This window comes from Dicentrarchus labrax, unplaced genomic scaffold, assembly GCF_905237075.1.
Source record: "Dicentrarchus labrax unplaced genomic scaffold, dlabrax2021, whole genome shotgun sequence".
In the NCBI taxonomy this organism is placed as follows: Eukaryota; Metazoa; Chordata; class Actinopteri; family Moronidae; genus Dicentrarchus; species Dicentrarchus labrax.
This window is the reverse complement of record NW_026136712.1, coordinates 11,159,929-11,181,828: the sequence shown is the minus strand read 5'-3', so window position 1 is coordinate 11,181,828 and position 21,900 is coordinate 11,159,929. Positions and strand designations below refer to the sequence as shown.

Below are 21,900 nucleotides of genomic sequence, written 5' to 3'. Positions count from 1 at the left end.
ACTGAGTTCTAATCAATCAAATTTAGTATTACCTTACGTAAGCTCATCTATGCCTACTTTTTTATGTGGTGTTAATTTTGCTTTTTTGTTTCAGTGATAGTGATGAAGTAACATATTTAGGCTTCCTGTGTGCCAGAGGTATGTCAGTGTGAGTTGCTGCCCAGAGGTTGATACACATTGTGCACCACATTGCTGAATTGAAGCTGACGTCCTTGGTGTGCAGTCCCCAGGCTCTAAATTAAGCTCGATGTGGAGCTTGTCAGATGCCAGGCTGGCAGATGTTAGGCAGTTCATCAACTGTTAACTGTAATGTCTCCCTCTGGTGGTTAATCATTTAAAGACTGTATAGATAGATATTCCTTTATTTGTCCCACAATGGGGAAATTCCAAATACAACATATAGTAAGCATGTTTAAGACAATCGCAAAACTAGAGTATTTTTTGTGAGACTATGAATACAGTCTGTATTTTATACAACTGTAATTGAAAAGCTGCTTGGTTTGTGATATTTTAAAATATATTATGGATTTCAAAGTGTCACAACTATTTCTCTACTGGGAAATTAAAAAAGTGATTGCCAAACTAAAAGTCAGCAGATTATCAGAAAATTACAAGCATCCAAGGCTGATCATGATGATGTTGGACCTCACCTGTCTTTGTATCGAGGCCACTTTGCTTAGATCTTAACCTGGAGGAACAAGTGAGAGACTGGGGGGGTGTAACATTGATAAATAATGAAAGCTAATAGACACCATTTAAAGAGGGAGCCTAAAGTAGAGAGTCGTTCATTATGCAGTCAGTCTGGGTTTATGAGAAGAAGTCTGAAGTCTGAGTCAACTAAATTTGTTGAATTTAAAATAATCTATAGATTTTATTATTTTAGTTATCTGAACTTTACGCTGTTTTCAAAACAGCTAGGTCCTGTCCTCTACACATGTATGACTATTTACACACACCCACTCCGAAACAACCCTCTTCCTTTCCCATGTCATCTCAGGACACAATCTCTTGTGCCAGCTACCTACTGTCCTCCCCTGTCTTCATCACTATCTCCGGGCCATCACCCTCCAATTCAGACTGGTTATTTAGATCCTGGATCACTAATCTCTGCTATCAAAAAATTAAGACCAAAGGAATGTGTCCCTTTTTCAAAAATCTCCAGTGAATAGCAGTAACCTGATCCAGATTACCTGCAACAATTAACAGTCATCACAATCCACTCCGATTAAGATGGCTTTAATGAAAGCAAGGTCAGTCTGCAATAACACTTTTATCCTAAGGGACTAATTCACCGCTGTCTTTGCAGACCTTAGTAAGGATATGGCCTTCCCTGCCCAGACCAATGATCTAGTCTGCTCGTTTAACAAAACCTTTGTTTGTCTGCCCTGGATGTTATTGCTCCTTTTAAAAAGAAATCCTCTTGTTCTGTTAAATCATCCCCCTGGATCAACAATGACATACGTCTTAAAAGAGAGTGTATAAAGGTTGAGCGCAGAGGGAAAAGCACTAATTTGGAAGTTAATTTCATTCGTAAGAAGGAATTACTCTCATCTTTTAATAAGTAAGTAAAAGAGGCAAGGACTACTAATTTCTCCAACCTGATTAATTCTAATAAGAATAATCTTAGAGCCTTGTTTTGCAGAATTGACAGATTGGTGAACCCTGCCACTCCTCCTGTACTGGTTTTCTCAAATGTTGACTGTGAAATGTTTCTAGCATTCTTTGTGGATAAAGTCACTAACTTAGGTCTAAAATATCAGCTTCCTGTACACCTGGGGTTGATAGTCCAGGCCTTGCTTCTCTATTGACCCATTTTAACCTAATCTCTTTGGATGAATTTACAGCCACTGTTTCTCAAGTGCTTCATACTCAGGTTCTCTCGACATTGTTTCGACCTCTCTTTTTGATGTTTTTAGCTTTTTACGACCATACATATTCTCTATTGTGAATAAATCCCTTAGCTCTGGCTGTGTGCCCGATTATTTTGAACATGCAATCATTCAGCCACTTTCAAAAAAGCCAAACCTAGATCCAGCTCCCCAGTAACTATAGACCCATATCCATACTTCCTTTTATTTCTAAGGTCCTAGAAAGAGTTGTCTATAAATAACTTGTACATGTTCTGGACACCATTGAAGCCTTTGATAAATTCCAGTCTGGTTTCCGGCCAAGGCACCGTACTGAGCCTGCCCTACTCAGGGTTTTAATTGATATTTTAATGCACGCAGATGCTGGGCAATGTTCAGTCCTGTTGCTGCTAAACCTAAGTGCAGCGTTTGACACGATTGACCACGCTATCATCCAAAATAGGCTTCAGCAATCGGCAGGTATAACAGGGACTGCCCCTGACTGGTTTGCCTCCTACTTATCAGATAGAAGTATTTCTGTTACTATTTATCATCATGTCTCTTCATCTGCTCAGCTGTCGTGTAGAGCGCCACAAGGTTCAATCCATATACAGTACATGCTCCCCCCTAGGTTGCTTAATTAGTCGATTCAAGTGTATTTCCTGTCATTGCTATGCAGACGATACGCAGTTCTTTAAATTCAGACGACCTTAGCCAACTCTCCACCCTTCAAGACTGCGTAACAGCCATTAAGGACTGGATGTCAGATAACTTCCTCCAACTTAACCCTGACAAAACATATGTCCTCATAATTGGCCCTGAGGGAATTTCTGGAAAGGTTCAACAGGGTATTGGTCCATTAGCAGCAGATGTTGAGCAACCCTCAAAAAATCTTGGCGTTCTCTTTGACCACATGAGCTATCATAAGTAACCCAATGTTGTTTCCTCTCGTCTTGATTATTGCAATCCGCTGTTCACGACCCTAAGTCATTCTTCATTGTCCCATCTGCACCTGGTCTGCAATGCAGCTGCAAGTCTTCTCACTAACAAAAGTCGTAGGTCATACATCACTCCAGTACTGGCCAATCTACATTGGTTACCCATCAAATATAGAATTTATTTTAAAATTCTCCTACAAAGCACTGTATGGGCTGGCTTCACCTTATATTTTTGAGTTACTGTGTCCTCTGCCCTCGGTGAGATGTCTGAGATCTACTCACCAAGGCCTTCTGGTGGTCCCAAAATCAAGACTTAAAACCAAAGGTGATTGAGCCTTTGCCGTTGTGGCTACCACCCTTTGGAACCACCTTTCCTTCATTATAAAAAATGCATAATCAGTTGATAGCTTTAAGAAGTTTCTAAAAACTCACTTTATTCTGTAATGTGTTTTTATTGTAGTTATTTATTTTCTTATTTCTTGTTTTATACTCTGAATGTTTGTAGTTTTATTGTTTTTCTAATTTTTTTTTTTTTTTTTACAGCACAGCACCTTGTAACTCTGGGTTTGAAAAGATGCTTTATAAAGTTTATCATTATTTTTATTATTATTTACCTCACCAGAAATAACCACATAAGCATGTGCCATCGATGTCCTGAGAGCCCATATCTGTTTATTGTTGTCATCCAAAACTTTACACATTTCCAGGGAATATACAGTAGATACATTTAATGAAAATCAAACATTAAAGGTTTGACATAATAACATGAACACAGTAATGCAACCAATAGCAAATAACACCCTACTATCCGTACTTTCAATAGTGTGTATGAATGTGCATTGTTATGCTAAAACTATGGACTTCAAAACATACTCAATTTACTGTAATATGTAAATAATCTATAATGAATATGCAAGGGTCTCTCATTCAAAGTTTCCTGCTGTCACAATTTAACAAGCCAATATGTTTTATGTTTGTTTACAGATTGTAAGTTCAACAATGTCCCTCCACATTTATGTCAATGAATGTGTTTACATGCTTATGTATCCTGGTTACAATTAAGTTTTTGTAGTATCCCGGTTTTGAGAAACCTACTACTACTTACAGGAAATCTGAATAAAAACACTCAGTCAATGATTGATTATAAGGACGTGATTTCATGAACGTTTATTTAGGTACAGTGTTGCAATCCTTATACAAAACTGGATACTGTGGCATATAAACATCTTATCCATGTTTCTGAACATTCTCTGTTGCTACAGAACATATTGGCTTAACTATTGTTATTCTACACATAATAAGTTTGGATTTATTGTTTAGACTACATTAATTTTAAGTGTCATTTGAGTTTTTTTTGAATAAACAAAATAAAACCTTGAAAGAAAAAACTCTCAGTGCACTGAATGACTAATCAGGAATAATTAGGGATTAATTGCCCATTTATTTGATTGGATATTGGACTGCAAAATAGAGTTTTGGTTCTACATTGATTTCTTCATTGTGATTTCTAAGAATTGGGGAGTGTTTATGTAGCCATACAGTGTTGCAATCGTTATTTATCCATTGCTCAATCCGTCCTTGTGCTCCCAACATGCAGCATATTGTGATGCCTCGCAGGTAAGAAAAGAACAGAATTTGTCTATTCAGTCAGATATTGATGGTAAATTAAATCTTTCTGATTCATCTTTCAATCTCATCTGTCAATACCCTTCTCTCAGTGCCTTTTGGGACGATTTTAAGGTCTGTGTTATGATTTTATGTATATCCAGAGTCTTGGAGAACATCATATACAGTTGTGTGTCAGAACTGCAATTTTATTGTTATAAAATGATGGTTTCAGTAAGACTGTTGAAAAGATAATGAAGGTTTTGCTTACATTCTAACAATATTATAGTATTTGTGTATTTTAATTCTTCAGTTAATCAGGAAAGAGAGCCTTTTTAGCTTGTTCGAATTTTCCTTCTAATAACTGCAGTGCTGGAAATAACATGGTAATGGGACTGTATCCACTCGTTTAACAAATCTAATGACAGCTGTACTGTTGTTGCTAACGTGGCACTCAGTTTATGATTCAATATAATGTGTTCCATACTACTACTGTCTCGAATTAGAGTCAATATTGACATTTGTTGTGTGGTCTGTGGGTTTTAAACTCGCAACATATAAGCAGCAGCTCTTCAATGTTTGATTTGTGTGTCTTATTTAGTTCTCGCACCAAAACCAATTTTATATTCCTGTGGAACCACCTTCCACTGAACATAAAATATGTTACATACCTGAAGATCACTCCAGGTGTCATCAAACCTGGAGTGACATTTTTCATTTCTGTCGACCAAGTCAGTGGACACTGTGTTTCTATTAGTGAAGGACAACATCAATACAGATTATTGAACCACCAGTTTCTCATTGTCAGTCAGTCTTTGCATCCTCAAGGCTGCAATCTTTTATGTTTACCTTAAAGTACAGTCTCCATCTGTGCAAATATACTGTACATGGTAGATATGCAGCAAATACAGTATCTATTATAGGCTGTTTGTTGTTCCTTGCAATATTTTTTTTTTAAATCTAATGTATACAATGTCTACTAGCAATAAATATAATAACAACAACTGGAAATAATTGTTAACCGACAAGACTAAGGACATCATCACAGATCTGCTTTTTATTCCAAATCTTCTAGTCACCACACAATGTCTCCTCAAGTCTGCTGCTCTCTACTTTGTTATGCATGAGCTGCAGAATGCTGCCGCCAAGAGACTGACTGTGGATGTGTCTGTGTTGACTCTTAGGACGAACAAAGTTGAACATTCAGTATTTATGCAGGTTGATGAAGAAACACTGTCAGCTTCTTTCTGTGGATGACTTCCTGCTACATCTGTTCTGGTCTGGTGATATTAAGGGTGATGTTGCGATTGGCAGTTTTGTTGTTATTGGACATTGTGGAAATGTCTTAACAACTAATAATAATAATAATTCCAGTTTGTCCATTGCAAAAATGACAATCACATTTACGAGTGCTAATGTGCAACTGTTAGCATGTTAACATGTTAAACTAAGATGGTGAACCTGGGAGACTAAACACCTGCTGAATACACTGTAAACATTGTTGGCATGCTGATATTAGCAATTAGCCATTAGCACCGCTAAGCATGGTAGAAATTTTGTTCAAATTGGTTACCTTTAACAAACTGTATGCTAAATGCTATAGATAGTGTATAAACACTACAGACTTTGCTGGGATGGCTCTAGCTGCTGTTTCAACAGCTTGAAATATGTAAGAATTTATTGAGTACAACACCTGTATAAATCTTGTATTTGACCGATCCTAGTCGGTGCTGCAGGGGTTTGGGGGGTTGTAAATGAACAAGGAGTGATATAGTGCAGAATAGAGTTATGCATTGTTTCCTGAGGGTGCAGAAAACAGCTCTAAAACTCACACTTAGTGGAGACGTTAGTTGGGAGCCACATAAGGTGAGACTTGGTTCCTAAATATTTGACATACAAAATACATAGAGAAAAAGCAGCTGTACAAGATTTTGCCTATATGAATGCAGCTCATGCTCAGAGTAACTTACAGTTAACAGTTAGGGATGAGTGTCTGTATTAAGTGCCTCTATTTGTGCACATATTAAGCATATCAAATGTTAAAGTAAAGTGATTTATAAGTTATGAGGTCTTTTGCAGGAAGATACAGTGATTATGTATTTAGCACGGAGAAGCCTGACCTTTATCCTGGTAGAGTTTGTTCACGTTTTTTCTCCAGTGAGGTTGTTGGAGACTGTAGATCTGTGCAGCAAATAAAATCATTCTCCAAACCTATTTGAAAACAGACCTTTTGTAGTTTTAAATAGTTAATTTGCCAGCAACACAATCTCCTTTTTACTAATTCTAAATGCGCTTACAAAAAAAAACCCCTCTCGCTGTGTCTCCTTTACTCATCCTTTTTCTGTCCGCACTTTGCTCTTACAAGAACATTGTGTGGTCAAAGGCAAATGCTACCAAAGCAATAGCCTTTTGTCCTTTTAGTACTGTTGTAATTTTTATGAGGCAAACTCATTGTGAGTTTCCTGACAATAAGTGCATCAGCAACATTGCAGATCATTATACCTCCACTAGAATAAGACTCAGACCAGTAGGCCTCCAGCAAAAACAGTGCCTGCAATTCAAAATGCTAAAATAACAAGTCATTGTGTATGTTTAAGCCTCAGTCACTTACAGTTCTTAAAGAGACTGGAATAATCTGGTATTTGTTCCTGCAGCTTGTCTTGTTTCAGAGAAAAAAAAGTAAGATAGACAGATCTGTTGAGATTTTTTAAGGATAGAGAGCAAAAATAACACAATCAACAGTGTTTTCCTTCTTATTATTATTAGTCTCATTACTATTACTGAACATATTACTCCAGACTCTGTCATATAAGTCACCTGCTCCTCTGCTACCACATGACTGCTGATGTCAGCCAAGCCAAAGTCAAGGCTGGAAACCTGTAGACAAAATGGTGTTTGTGCGTCCGTCCAGCAGAGTGAGCATGTGTGGGCAATGAAGGCTAAGTGGGGAAAGAGAGAGAGGGGGGGAGAGAGAAAAATAAGCAATTAAAAAGATGGCAATACACCAACACAATCTTTCCTCTTATAGCCCTGGCGTGTGTATTTTTTTTTTTTCTTTACAGCATATGTATTTATGAAGTTCAGCAGCCATATGAGAAAATTAGCCTCTGTATTCACCGGGGTCCTCCCACCCCTCTGTCTTGTTCTCTAATCCGCCCACATGTATCGTCTGAGGAAATAAATAGTGCAGAAGGTGACGCTCCTCCAAAGGAACAGAGAGAGAGAGGCTCAGAGAGAGGGAAAGGCAAAGAGAGAGAAGTGTCTACAGGCTGCATCTCCATTGAAACATTTGGAAGAGGGGGAGACAGAGGAAGAGCTGAATGGTAGCTACACCCTGCGCCTGGAAGCGTAGAGACACTGTAACAAAGGCTGGCAATTATTTTTGGCAATAACAAAGAGGTGGGAGAGGGGCTCTGAAATCGAGGGAAATAGCAAAAAAAAGAGAGAGCCAGTTTTCAGGGGGACTTCTGCTTCATTTCATCCGAAAGACTCATTCCTTGCCATCATCAGCATGACCATAAGCTATAAGTAACATTCGGCAATAACGGTGTCAAAACGAGATTTTCCTCAACAGACGCGCGCAATCCTATTCTGATTTATTATAATCAGGAGAAAAAAAAGATCAACTGAATGCCTGCGAGAAACTGGATACTCTCTGAAATCATAAGAAAGAGCGATCTAACAAAGAAAACTACATTTTGATTGATCTTTTAAGCTTGATGTGCGTGTTTCTGCACGCACTCGAAACGAACCTGAACCAAAAGCAAGTGAGTATTAACCGTGTCTGTGTATATGTCTGTATTTTGGTGGCTTTATTCTGCCTTTATCTAATAACAGAGCATTTATTGGCCGGCCCTAAAAGAAAAAAATAATAATAATCCAGCGTCTAGCCTACATTCAACAAGTATCGTTTTGTCCATAATAACTGCGATTTCTTCTCCCGCAGCCTGTTTTTGTGTTTTGATGAATATCTGGAGAAATCAGAATGTGTGCAACATTGTTCACATTGTAATCATAAACCTCCTCACTGTATTATTTTATTCTAATTTCTAGCTGCTAAAACACACGGAGAACTGTTCTTCTACCCAGTCGGATTTATATATATATATTCAAACGCCCCAAGAAAATAAATGTGTAAATCCTAACATTCCTCATTGCACAAACGGTGGGTGTTTCCCCATCTACACCACTAAATCCGAGCAGTTTCATGCCTCTGAGGGGAATGTTTGTATGCATTCCTCCCTGCATCATTTTGTGTCTGTCTGCGTGAGCAACTATGCCCATGTGTGTGTCACTTTGTACATTTGTATGCATGCATTTGTTTTGCTTGCATGTGCCCCCCAAGTGTATGTGTGTGTGTGTGTGTGTGTCAGTGTGTGTGTGTGTGTCAGTGTGTTTATGTCTCTTGTGTGTGTTCCTATGGCGGAGTGGCAGCACTGGGCAAGTGTCAAGGCCTGAAATGGAGGTTTGATAAAGGAACCATATGAGGAGGGTGAGAGGGCTGACAGAGAAACACACACAGGAGAGAGAGGGAGAGGAGAAGAAGGTGTGAGGAAGAGATGGATGGGGTTGGGGAGGAGGGGGGCACTGGAAGGACATAGCGTCACTGAGATCTCATCCAGGAAGTCTATGGGGGCAGTTAAATGTCTAGACGTGGACTTCTTCCCCTACAGCCTCCCGCCACCACATTGTATATGCTCTGTCAACTTGCTCCATCTGCATTCCACTGCATTACACACAAAGTCTCTAGTTTCATAACGCCTCCTCTTCCTCCACTTTCCAGCACATGCCTCTCTTTTTCCGCCAACTGGCTCCAGCGTGCTCATCCCCTGATAGGAACTCTGCCTCTCTTCCTCCATTTGCCCCCCCCCCCACCACACCTCCTCAATCCTGCATTATGAATCTACAGCTGATGCTATTTTTAGATTGAGGGTAACCTAGAAAACACCCCTTCGATTTTAGCAACAAAAAAAAGGAAAAAAAAACCCACCAGAGACAGTGGCATGCTGTCAGTGGATGTGATTGGTAGAGTAGTGATAGGGCTCAAAAAGGAGAACGCTGCTGTTTGAGCAAACGGTGGGGGGGGGGGGATAAATCTATTTTGAGGCTGTGATTGAATTACGCATCTGTCGTGTCCGGGGTTTGTGTGCGTGTTCTTGCCTCTGACCCTTCCTCTCTCCTTGGCCGTGATGGTTTCTCTCTCATCTCACGTCTTCGCACCATGCTTCGGAGAACTTTGCCTCCGTCCTTCAGCTCCAGCTGATCTGGCCTTTTTAAACCCCCGTCTGTGTTTCCAATCCTTGACCTTGAGGCTCACCTCGATCTCACCTTTCATCTTCTGACGTCTATTATGTTTCCACATCCTCTTTGTTTTATTTCTTCACATTGGAACCCAGCTACTCCTCCCTCCTCGCCAGCTCTAGTCTAATCTGTGACTTCCCTACCCCTCCCTCTATGTCTAATTGCTGGCTAGTTCACAGGTCAGGAGTCAGTGCGGTACTACTTCTTCCCTCGCCCCGTTTGTCTGTCTGGTCCCATTGCACTGCTGGATCATAATGGTCTACTCATGCAGGAAGGGCAGTGTCATTAATTAGGAGCAGACAGGTTTAATAGACCTAAGAGAGAGTTGGGAGGTGTGGGGGTTAAAGCTATTTGCTCCTGATGCAAATTCTAAGAACCAAATACTGAGGGATATTGGGTCAGGTCCAAAAATAGAGTTTCTTCCCGACATGACACACTATCCCATAGGTTTTTCCCCCTGCACTCTGTGCTGTTTCCTAATTTTGTGACCTCTCTTACACCAACATTGCTCCTTGAAGGGAGCTTTAGGACCGCTTCTTCCGTCACTCCCTTCACCCTACATCATGTCTCACCCAGTGGACATATCTATCCAAAAAATCGCAACATTTATCCTCCTGTGGGCAGGAAGGATTTTAGTCGTGGCTGAGCTTTCAGAGCTCTATTACAGGCTTCATTTCTGCTAGTCTATTCCTGAAAATGGCCTTATGTATTAATCATCTCCAGCCAGCTAAAATGAGAAAACCAGGAGCACATGGTTCTTTTTCTTCCTCTCATAAAAAAAGGAAAAAAAGTAGACTGGAGGGGATCATGGCAAGAGAGCAGCAGCAGTAGATTGACCAATATGCACAAGACTCAAGACCCCCGAGGGGGTGTTGCTGCAGTATGTGTGGATTGGTCAGCCCCTGGAGATCTCCATGCTGGTGTTGCTGAGTAGAGGAGCTGCCTCTGGTAGCTGGCCATTTCCTTTCTGCTTGCTTAATTGATTGGCTGTTTGATTCCTGTTTTGGGAATTGCCCGCTTGTGAGCTTTATTATGATGATAAACAGTTTTTTCCCTCCTCTGTGTACATTAGCTGTCTCAGAGCTATTGGATCATTGTGTGGCTTCACTCTCTGTTTTTCTCTGCATATGCAACCTGTTTTTTTTTCCTTCCCCCTGCATCCATTCATGATATTCATATCATTTTCATTCTTACTCATACACTGCATACCTCTCGCCACTACCCTCACACATGCACACACCTTATCTGGCTTCTTCTTCTCTCCTAGCAGAATCAAGAGTTACACCGTGAGGTGCAATGACAATTCGAGAGGGGAGAGGACACTGTGTGGTGTGACACCGCACTAAAAGGGGAGGTGACCGCAGTGCTTTCACCGCGCTGCAATGCCTCGCTTTCTCCTGTTGGGGTCTCCTTAACACTGGGGAGTGCGTGAGAGAGGAGAGGAGAGGAGAGCAGAGGAGAGCAGAGGGAGATATGGAAGAGATGAAGGGGAGAGGAATGAGGAAAGGAGGGAGGGAGGTGATATGGGTGGAACAGCATGAAGCCTTGTGGTTACATCCTTTGATGAGGTAGCGGGTGGGAAAAAAATGGCTGCGCACCAGAAACACATACGTAATTCGTGTTATCTCTCCCTCTCTCTCTCTCTCCCTCACACACACACACACACACACACACACACACACACACACACACACACATATATTACACACTTGCCTGCAAAGTCCTCCTTTTCCCCAGTGGTGTATTTGCCACTTAGTTCAGCTGTATGTCTGTTTTACATCCCTACACTCTCTTAATCACTCCGCTGTTTCTGTTCCTCTTATTAGTATTGCAGACCATTTCCCCGCCCCCTACACCTTTACAGCCATTCAGGTGCTCTGCTGCTGCAAGGAATTTTTCCTGTCTTCTCCCTCTCCTCCCCCACCTTTTTTTTCATTTTCCCCAAGATCGCACACTCTCCTCTCTCTCTCTCTCTCTCTCTCTCTCTCTCTCTCTCTCTCTCTCCTCTACCTTACCTATCAAGCCCCCCTCCCCTACCCTTTCCATCCTTTTCTCTCCATCTCATCTCATCTCATCTCACTGCCCCATCTCCCCTCTCCCCCTGTAATTGGTAAAGGTTTTTGCTTTTTCTGCCAACTGCTGGGTCGGTTCCGCATAGTCAGCACTCCTCCAAATAACTCCCTTGCCTTCTCTCCCTGTCTTTCCCTTTCTCTCTCTAGTGTGCCCTCTCCTCCCCTCCCCCCTGTTACTGCTGGTACCTCACAGTCAATGCATCCCATAATCCTGTGCTCCCTCCCCCTCTTGCTGCAGTGTTTCTGCTAATATATATTAGCGTCAGTGCAGCCTTCATGCACGAGCCGTGTGTATGCTCTTTCTCTCTATCAGCTCCATTCTCTCTATCTATCAGTCCACTGCAGAAATGATCTCCTCTCTGTGAAGGTTCAGAATGATTAAACCTCATTTCTGGTCATTTCTTAGCCTGTTTGTTGCAGCCAGGTGAGTGTGTGTGTATGTGTCTCCCTTTCTCGCTCCTCCTCGCTTTCTTTACCCTTGTGTGTGTGCAGTGGTGAGGCAGTAGTAGCAGGGTGGCGCAGGACATGGTGGCCAAGGCAGGAAATGCTGCAGGAGAGAGAAAGAGAGGTTTTGGGGGAGATTGTTCCTCGTCTCTACTCCTCTGCCTCAGTTTTTAGCCTCTTTCTCGTGCATGCCCCCTTTCTGCTTTCCCTTTCCTCTGTGCTTCTTTCATCTCTACTGCATCTTCCTCCATTTTACACCCAACGCTTACCTTCTGCAGCTACAGGCCCCCTTCCATACCTTTCTTCCTCCTTATGCTGTCCCCCCTCAGCTCCTGTTTTTTGGCTCTTAAAGAGATGTGCTTACCGCCCCCATTCTAAGCTGAAACACTCAAACTGCAGTCATTCTCCTGAAATGCAACTAGAAAGCATTAAATTGACATGCCCTGAACTCATTAAGATCAGTAATATGGTCTTGTTGACAACTACTTTTACACAAACTTCAAATTCAAATTTCAGGACTAAACAGTGTAACTAGTCCTGAAGAAAAATGAGAAGAACCTAACAGCACCCTATCCCAATCAACCTCCAAATTAGTCTTAATGCATAAAAGAATACTTCAGTATTTTTTAAAAAATCAATAAGCTCACCACACATGACTCAGAGGGAACAAAAAAGCACTTAACCACAGTTACAGACTTGTGGCTGTCCGTGTATAAAATATTCAGCAGTTCACCAATAAGACACAGCTGCCTGTGAAGTAGAAGCAAGAGGTGCAGAGTTACAAAGTGAAGTAAAAAAAAAAAAGTAATCCAAGGGATACAACTTTCACAGTGAGATCATAACAGCTGCTTCTGGAAAGTTTAGTATCCCATTAGAAGGAGTTTGTCCCAGCCAGTGAGAGAGAGAGAGCACCGCTGTCCATGGTGCTGAAATGTAATCCCTTTCACAACACAAGCAGTCCCTGCTGGAAAGCCCCACAGGACAACGCTGACTATAGACAAAAATCTCTTTACACTCTCCCTGCCTGACCTCACTTCCAAATAGTTTAGTTTTAGATGTTATTGCAAGTTATTACTAAATCAAATTAATACTGATTTCAATTTAGCTGCACAGATGCAGCCAAACCTACTTTGGTACAGTGATGCAGTACAACTCTAAAACTCAGGAGTGCAGGATTTTTTTTTTTTTGTCAAGCAAGCAGATTTGATGCTCCTGCAGCAAACACTGCAAAGACTTAGAGGGAAACACACAAGATGCATTTATTTAAGTTTTTAGTAAGATTTGTGCCTTAATTTTTACCACTCGGACTGCGTATCCATGCAATAGCCTTGGTCTTTAGATCTTACCTCAGTGCTGTTAAGTCTTTGCAGGATCTTCAAAAATGAAAAAAAAAAAAAAAATCATACAAAGAAGTCAAAATAAATTCTGAAAAAAAACCCTCATGTACATATAAGACCTTAAAAGAGACAGCAAACTTTTCCATGAACAAAAAGTTGTTTCTTCAGATAAAAAGTGCAGTGAAATGATCAAAACATCATAAACACTAATAACAAGTAAGAAATAAAGGATGCAGTGTCCCACATAACAGAAAGCAAAATGTCTGAAGGGGAAGAGGAGGAGAGAGTTGACCCAAAGTGAGGGAAGCTTACTTTGGAAAGGGGAAAGAATGGGACAGAAGAATGGGTGAAGCAAAAGAGGGTAGAAATAGAAGAAAGATGCATTAGAGTAAAATGCAGTGGAGGTGTGCAGAAGAATGAGAGAGAGAGAGAGGAAAAGGGGGCACTGGATAGGAATAAGACCATGTTGTGAGAGGAGGAAGAGGAGGAAGAAATGAAGCCTTGATTCTCCTCCTTCAATGAAATGTGATTCCTTTATGCGGAATATGAGAGCGAGCAAGGGAGAGAAAGTGAGGGAGAGAGAGAGTAGTAGGAGGGAGAGGGGGAGGGCCAGTGAGAGCTCACAGGAGAGGAGGGGGAGGAGAAGAGTGGTGCATTTCTTTGAATAGAAAAAAAGGTTAACAACATAGATACGGTGCATTTGTGGGCTCTTTTAAAATATTTTTTTTTTTGCTGTGGACACATATCTTTCCTGAAGCCCCCCCCCCATGGAGAGGCAGCTCACGGGCGAATAATCTGACCTCGCTGGGAGAAGGAGAAGGAGAGAGAGAGAGAGAGAGAGAGAGAGAGCAAATAACTGGCTTTTTACTGCAGCAGAATTCATTCACTTTTATAGTGCACTCTCCTTTTCGATGCTCTTCCTCCTCCCCCTCTCACTCTCCCTTCAACCCCCTTCTTCCATTAATAGGGAAGAGATGATATTACACTAGTTGTTCACTGTATGAGTGTGCTGCATTCACTTTTTGTCCCTCTCTTCCTTTTCTCTCTCTTTTCACCCCCATCTTCAGCTCTTTGTTTTCCTCATTGTTCTGTCCTTTTCGATCCGTCCGTTAAAACAATCTGATTTATGGCCTCCTCCTCCCCCCCAACATCCCCCCTCTACATGTCTTTACATACACACACACACACACACACACACACACACACACACACACACACACACACACACACACACAGTGCATGGGAAGAAGTGGCAGAGAGAGCATTGACATAATTGTGCATCGCATGAATCTCAGTGCGGTCGGAGGGGGCTGCAGCAGTGTGTGTAGCACGCACATAGGCTGATTGAGGAGATCTAACATTAGTACGGACACCGCACTCTCGGGAGGCAATTAACACACACACACACACACACACACACACACACACACACACACGGTGCTGCGCCACCTTACGTCAGACAGGCATTATGGAGGAAGGGGAAAAGAAGCAGGGAGATGGATCCCCAGTTTTCTCCCATCTTTCCGTTACTCTTTCCTCCTCACACACTCTTGGGTGCTCAAGCAAGGAAAAGAGCGGGGTTGGGGATGGATGGAGAGGGGCAAGTGTGTCTGGTGTGTGTGTGTGTGTGTGTGTGTGTGTGTGTGTGTGTGTGTGTGTGTGTGTGGTTTTGTGTGTGTGGTGGGGGTTCTCAAGTCTCACCATGGCCTAATTAGGGAGAGGATTTGAATGAACACTGACTTGAGCGTCAACCAGATCAATTTAGAGATTGCCAGCTTGAGGAGAAGATTCAGTGATGCTTGGAGTAATAGCTCAGTAGAGGAAATGAGGATGAGGGATGGTAACAGTGGGGTGACCCCAGGCCCATTATACAGGCTGGGGCATCTTCTCCTCAGTGGGGTGTCAACAAATCAGTCAGTGAGGATGCTGACTCATGAACGTGCTCAAAGCCACCTGTTCTAATATGTTGCACTGATAAGTCGGAGGCATCTTAGTACGCCAGGTTGTTGTTGTTGTGTGTTAAAAACAACTTTGCCACCCCTCTTTTTCATGCCAGTCCTCCGCCCACCACCCACCTCGTCACCCACTGCACCTGCACAATGTCATGCTGTGCCCTTCCATCAGCTGATTATCAAGTAAATGATTGCACATACAGCTGGCATTAGCGTATGGTTATTCATTTGTATTGCAATGTTGATAATCCACATCTATGTCTCCCTTCTGCTAAAATTTCTGCCCCTTTTCTCTCCCCGCAGACTCCTCAGACTCCTCCCTCCTCCTCCCTTCGGTTTCTCTCATCCTCTCCCTCCCTCCCGGTCCTCTATGCTCAGTTCGGTGTGTGTATCCTCTTTCAAAGGGCGCAAGGGTGGGAACAAGTCGTCCAACAAAGCATGTTACAGTGCAGACATGACTTGTCCGTCGGAAAGCGAGAAAATCGTGATAAACTGCGGGGGGGTGCGGCATGAGACCTACCGGAGCACCCTAAAAACGTTGCCCGGCACCCGCTTGTCGTGGCTCACCGAGCCGGACGCGTTCAACAACTTCGACTACGACCCCAAATTAGACGAGTTCTTCTTCGACCGCCACCCGTCAGTGTTTTCCTTCATCCTCAACTATTACCGCACCGGGAAGTTGCACTGTCCCAACGATGTGTGCGGCCCCCTTTTCGAAGAGGAACTGGCCTTCTGGGGCATCGACGAGACGGACGTGGAGGCGTGTTGCTGGATGAATTACCGGCAGCACCGGGATGCAGAGGAGGCGCTGGACAGCTTCGAGAATCCAGAACCGGACGCGCCGGACGAAGACACGGCCCTGGGCGGTGCGGATGGGGACTTGAAAAGACTGTGCATGCAGGAGGACGCGAGGAAATCTGGCTGGTGGAAAACCTGGCAGCCCAAAATATGGGCACTGTTTGAAGACCCGTATTCCTCCAAATATGCCCGGGTGAGTTACCCACGTCTCTCCTGGAGGGACCAACTTCTTTCTGCACTGTTGCATATTCTGCCTCATGATGTCTCAGAGCAAAGCCTGAGTGATGATAAGTTTTTGAAACTTTGTTTTTTAAATGTTCTGTCCACATTATATATGATAAACCAGTCTTTCATTACCTGCAGGCCACCGACTGTCGGTATGTGTGTCATCCCTGCCACTAGATAGATGATAGATACTTTATTTATAATTGTTTAATCATTCATACTGATAGCATAAGAAAGTGGAAAATGGTATGGCAGCTATATCTATTGGTTGATGGGTAGTTGATATAACAACCAAGGTTTTTGTCAAACACATCACCTCCATGTCTTATATTTGATATATTGCATGTTTCAGACAAGCTGGATTCACACTGAATACCGGTTTTATTGCTATCATAATTCCTATCGCCGTATTCTGCTACTTGAACAGGTTTCATACATATCTGCCTCCAAACACAGCATCCCCTTCGCTTCCTGCATCCAAACGCCTTCATTAGGTCGTATTTGTCCGTTTATGATACACATTAATGCGCCGTATTTCATGTTAGTCTTATTTATTGTAGCACCGCACTGGGGAGGCTCATACGACGTCTTTTCCCCACATTTGCCCTTAGTAGTGCTACAGTCTGCTGGTTGTTTTTTTTTTTTTTGCCAGTCCCCCCATGTCCCAGTTGAATGCTACATGGCTTTTACGCACGAGCTTTATTGTTGTTACGCACAACTTGTTCCAATGGTGGAATATCCTATTATTGTTTTCATGTTAATAGTTAATGAATTACCTCTTAAAAGCAAACGTTTGATGGCATTTGATCATACAGGTGTATGAGTAACAAGTTCTCCTGACTGTGTTTTTGATCCCTGGCACATGAAAACAGTTGCTGTGGGCTTGTGGTTCTTTTTTCTCAGACCCTCCAGTTACAGACGAATCCAGCTGCTTGATCACAGCTGCTTTGATTTGAGTTGTTTTGTAATTCCCCTTTGTATTTTTATTAGTACCATTTTTCTTTTCTGAGTGTGTGTGAGGACCCATAGATATTGTGAATGCATGCATCCTGTAGGTGCACATGCAGAACCAGACAGTCAGCAGACACCTGCAGTGGCTGATTCATGCCATCATACCGAAAATAGCTGAAAAAAAGAAAAGAAAATTAAAACATAAATCACTGCACACTCAGCAATACATCCTGTATCAACAATCACAGATAGACAATAGCTGCACACACAGGCACTTACCCACTGTTCCCAACACACACACATATACACACACACACAGCTCTTCTGGCACCAGGTATAGATCTGGATTCAGTTCCCTCCAAAGGAAGAGGAAAGTGTCGGGCTGTGACGGACAGATAGTCTGGTTTAGGCCACCTGATCCGCCTCTCTGGACTTGGGATCAGGCAGGAAGTGCTTCTCTAACTGTCGCTCTCATCCCAATCGAATTGATTTCTTACCATCCCACCCCTCTCTACCCCTACTCTATGCAATAAAACAGCTCACACTGAGGCAGCTCTCTGCAGACTGCCCAAATGTTGCATGAGAAAGAGAGAGATATCTTCAGTGTTTGGATTGTGTGTTTAAGAATAAGTGGATTTGGTGCTGAATTCTGAATTATCATAGAGCGAGAGGAGACAGCGTTTGCAGCATTGCTATACTTCAGATTCAAGCTACTGTACCTGCTGCCTGTCTGCTAGAATGCTGTATATTATGTAATGTACAGTTTTACACCGGATCAACTGGTTACAGTGGCCAAGATCTCATGAATCATACAAAAACTATTACTCATTAAGTGTAATGGTTGCAGATGGTGGTGTTTCTGACGCTACGGTGGGGTTATGCAGAGTACAGAGCAGGTAGTTGGTGGGATTCATTTCAGTGGCTGCACAACACCAGCACTATTTTTGGGTGAATGCAGCCCCATTTCTCTCTGTAGGTCTAATATGCCAGCGCTATACGTCAAACAGCGTTGTGACCCAGATCATTCTGGGTTTCCTTTTTTCACCCTCGCTCTTTCCAAAAGTATCCCGTCCGACGTGGCAGAACCTTTTGGTCTTTCTGTCCTGAGAGATGCAAATTATATGAGGAGAGAAAAGAGAGATGGAGAGAGGCTAGGACAGAAAAAATGAGATGCCGATGTGGAAATACAATGAGACAGATGAAAGAGAGACGGAGAGAGGAATAGGGAGACGAGAGGAAATAGACAGGAGGAGAGACGTTACTCTAATGATTTAAGGGGGTTTTGTTTGCATGGTTGTGATGTAACGCATCAGCAATCAATGTTTTGATCAGAGCGTTCGACACACATGCAGGGCTTTTTCATTCATTTTGAAAAAAACATCTCACCTCCTTCTTCGCTCATGATCGTGTGAGGCTTGCTTGTGGATCTACCGTAGTGGCACACACACATGTACAAACACACACATGCTGGTGTCTGTGCTGGATTTTCTGCTGCAGTAGACACGGGAGAGAGGAGGGGGAGCACTGGAGGAAGAAAAAACAGGTGGGGGGGTGGTGGTGGGAGTGAGAGGGATAGACAGAGCAAGGGAAATGGAGAAGGGGTGAGATAGTGGAGAGAAATGAGATGGGAAAAGGGACTGAAGGGGAGCCTGAGAGGGACACGGAGGGAGACGAAGAAGAGGAAGAGGGGTTTTGAGATAAACAGGGAGGAGGTGACAACCACAGGGAGAGAGAGATGTTGCATGATGGGGGTGGGGACCCTCGTCTTTGTATCTTCGATCATCTGTGGAGGCTTGAGCCATCCAATCTTCCTACCCTGGCCCCCCTGCCTGCCTATTGATTGATAATCAATTGATTATCTTCTCCTTTTGTCTGTTTTTAAAGCAATTCTCTCTTTCTTTATCACCTCATAAAATATGACACTGCTTACAGGGACTATTGGATGGTAACACGATGTTAATCCATTTCCAAAATTTATGGATGTCTATGCTTCTGTTTGATGATCTGTTATACAATACGATTTGCATCTGATTTCTTTATTGATCGGTGTCAGGTTGATATAGATCGTGCAGTGCAGCTAAAATGACATGGAGCTGTTATATCATGTTTGACATTTGTTTTAGTCTTGGCCCATTTTGTCCCTTTTGTTTAAGGATTTTTCTAATTTACTGTTTTAAACTCTAATCTGCGTGAATGACAATGATTCCACTGAATAACCAAGGACCCACCAGTATTGATAAACTGCTTTGTTGATAAATTGTTTTATTATTGAACCTGCTGAGTGATCACTGTCACTCAGCAGGTTGAATATTTGGTGTTAAACTAAGATGAAGAAGATATTGTTTGAGGGTTAAATAGCCGTTAAGATAAGAGCTCTTATGGAAAAATTAAATGGTACTATTACTGAAAGGAATATTGAACATTTCAGTGTTGTTGAATATGTCAGCTGCAAGTTATACACTGATATACAAAGGAAAAGGCTTTATTGGACATAAAAAGTCTGGATAAAGAAGGTTAAGTTAAATAGATGTGACATTGAAAATTAATGCAGAGTAAGTTCTCATATAAATTCAAATATCAGATTCATAAAATTTTCTAAAAACGATTTTCTTTAAAAAGAAATACCTTGTTTACCCTAGGATAATGTATGAAATCCAACGCGGACTATCTAGATGTTGTCCTATAATGTAGTCCCACTGTCCGACAGTATTAGCTGTGTTTTGGTAAATTCCAGTTTCGCACCAGAAGGGCACAGTTGTCTTTGTCAGCAATCTCCTGACAATGCACTATTTGTAGCTCAGCATGTACAAGATGCCCCTTTGCCCCCTCCAAATCGTACTTTGTGTGCCTGTATTTGATTCATTTTCGGGGGGAGCAGTGCTGTGTCTGGAGCCCCATATCCCTGAAGGTCATGTCTTGTGGTTCATTGTTTGCTGTTGCCTCAGTGTTCAGTGCTGGAGCGCACTGTGCTGTCATAAACACAAATGTGACCTGCCTCTGTGCTGGACGGCTTCAGAACAGGTCGTCTCTGGGCGGAAACTCACTGTGCTGGACAGAAAATAAAAAAAGACGTATTGATAGGCGTTAGTGTATATATAGATAAGGTGTTGGTGAATGGTGTGGAAAAAAAAGATCGTCCTGGGCGTGATTTGGGTGACATTACTGTTTCTGTCGGGGACATTTCATCACATTTTTAAGGGAGAAGACCTTTGCGACCGAGAAATTAAGTTCTGTGTGGGTTTTGAAATACAAATGTAAGGTTTTTACTTAAAAAACTTGTCAGTAAAGTCTTACATTTCATTTTCAGTAAAGCTTGTTGCCCTCTTTCGTTTTTAACCAGTATCAGACTCATTTCACTAGGTCACTTCTAATTTTGAATAGTCTTGTGAGATTTTTGCACTAGTTTTGTTTGCCCCAGAGCCACTTTGTTCCACGTAGAGTACGTCCCAACTCTAGTTCTAATGGCAACTGTGATGAAGGGTTGTGCAGGTTTTAACCAATCACAACAAACCCTGGACTACCTTGCCTTATACTTCTCGTTATTTGTTATGTATACCCGTTATGCTTTAGGGAGTTAACAGCACAGCTCCCATTATTATCTGTATCTTACAAAAAAAGGTACATCTCACCCTAAAGACATCCTTCTGAGTGTATGAATATCCTGTTTTTAACCTCAAAGCTTTAGCTTCCCTCGCCAGTGTCCCAGTGTCAGTGATGAAGTGAAATGGAGATGATTTTTCTCTACTTTAATGGTGTTTTTTTTTTGTGAACCGAAAGGTCTTAAGTGCGTTGATTTAAACTTTTACTTTTAGCAGTGGGGTTCATGCTTCATGCTTCCAAGTTGTTTCCATTCAAGCCCTGACCCCGCTGTAAGGCCTATTTCCCACTTCCATTCTTGTTCTTCTCCCTGTGGGCTGCATCTGAAAATAGCAGAGCAAAAGAGAGGGAAAGGAGGCCTTAATCTATTCCTCCATTACTGGGGAGAGGAGTATTTGTATGACCATTGAGTACATAAGCAATGCCTGTAACCAAACTAAACCTGTCTTGACAGAGAAAAAAGGATAGAGGGAGTTATTCTAAGGTACTCACCAAGTTGATTAAGGTAAATGGTTTCCTCAAGCAGTAGCTGCTGGCAGGGGCGTAATAATTAGTCAACCTGCCTTTCCTGTGCCTGCAATTGGTCAATGTATCGTGTTCTGTTTCAATTTTCTCTGACAAGGTTTTGTACTGCAGGCCTTCTCATGTTGTGTTTGCATCCTCGGAAGTCACAGTCCCTCTGTTTGCTATCTTGTAACTTGAGCGCTGTCTGTTGGCGATACTTTACTGGATAGATGCTTGATGTCTCATAACAAGGGCAGATACATGATCTAAGTGAGAGGCACTTTAAAGAGGTAAAACAGCAGCATCTGACTTGGACTTTTTAGTAGTTT

At 42.2% G+C, this 21,900-nt stretch overlaps 1 protein-coding gene and 1 long non-coding RNA gene across 9 annotated transcripts in view; one reads left to right on the top strand and one right to left on the bottom strand.

Moving 5' to 3' along the window:
- Nucleotides 1-3,432: 3,432 nt before the first annotated feature.
- The window catches only part of kcnc3b (potassium voltage-gated channel, Shaw-related subfamily, member 3b), a 54,166-nt gene continuing 35,698 nt past the window's right edge, over nucleotides 3,433-21,900 (top strand). For 6 of the 8 annotated variants that reach the window (XR_007886894.1, XM_051417570.1, XM_051417564.1 and 3 more), the window contains exons 1-2: nucleotides 3,433-4,402; nucleotides 15,800-16,487. Coding sequence is in view for 7 of the 8 variants with exons in the window: in XM_051417570.1 (XP_051273530.1) it covers nucleotides 4,377-4,402; nucleotides 15,800-16,487 (714 nt within the window). In the remaining variant the exon portion in view is untranslated. Of the gene's footprint in view, nucleotides 4,403-7,406; nucleotides 8,158-15,600; nucleotides 15,680-15,799; nucleotides 16,488-21,900 lie in introns of those variants that run through there. The other 2 variants (XM_051417568.1, XM_051417567.1) reach the window with 2 other exon arrangements.
- Nucleotides 5,327-13,761, bottom strand: LOC127373255 (uncharacterized). The gene is made up of 3 exons (XR_007886895.1): nucleotides 13,554-13,761; nucleotides 12,240-12,310; nucleotides 5,327-7,329 (listed from the first exon to the last, which is right to left on the bottom strand). It is a non-coding gene; the product is annotated as an uncharacterized LOC127373255 (long non-coding RNA).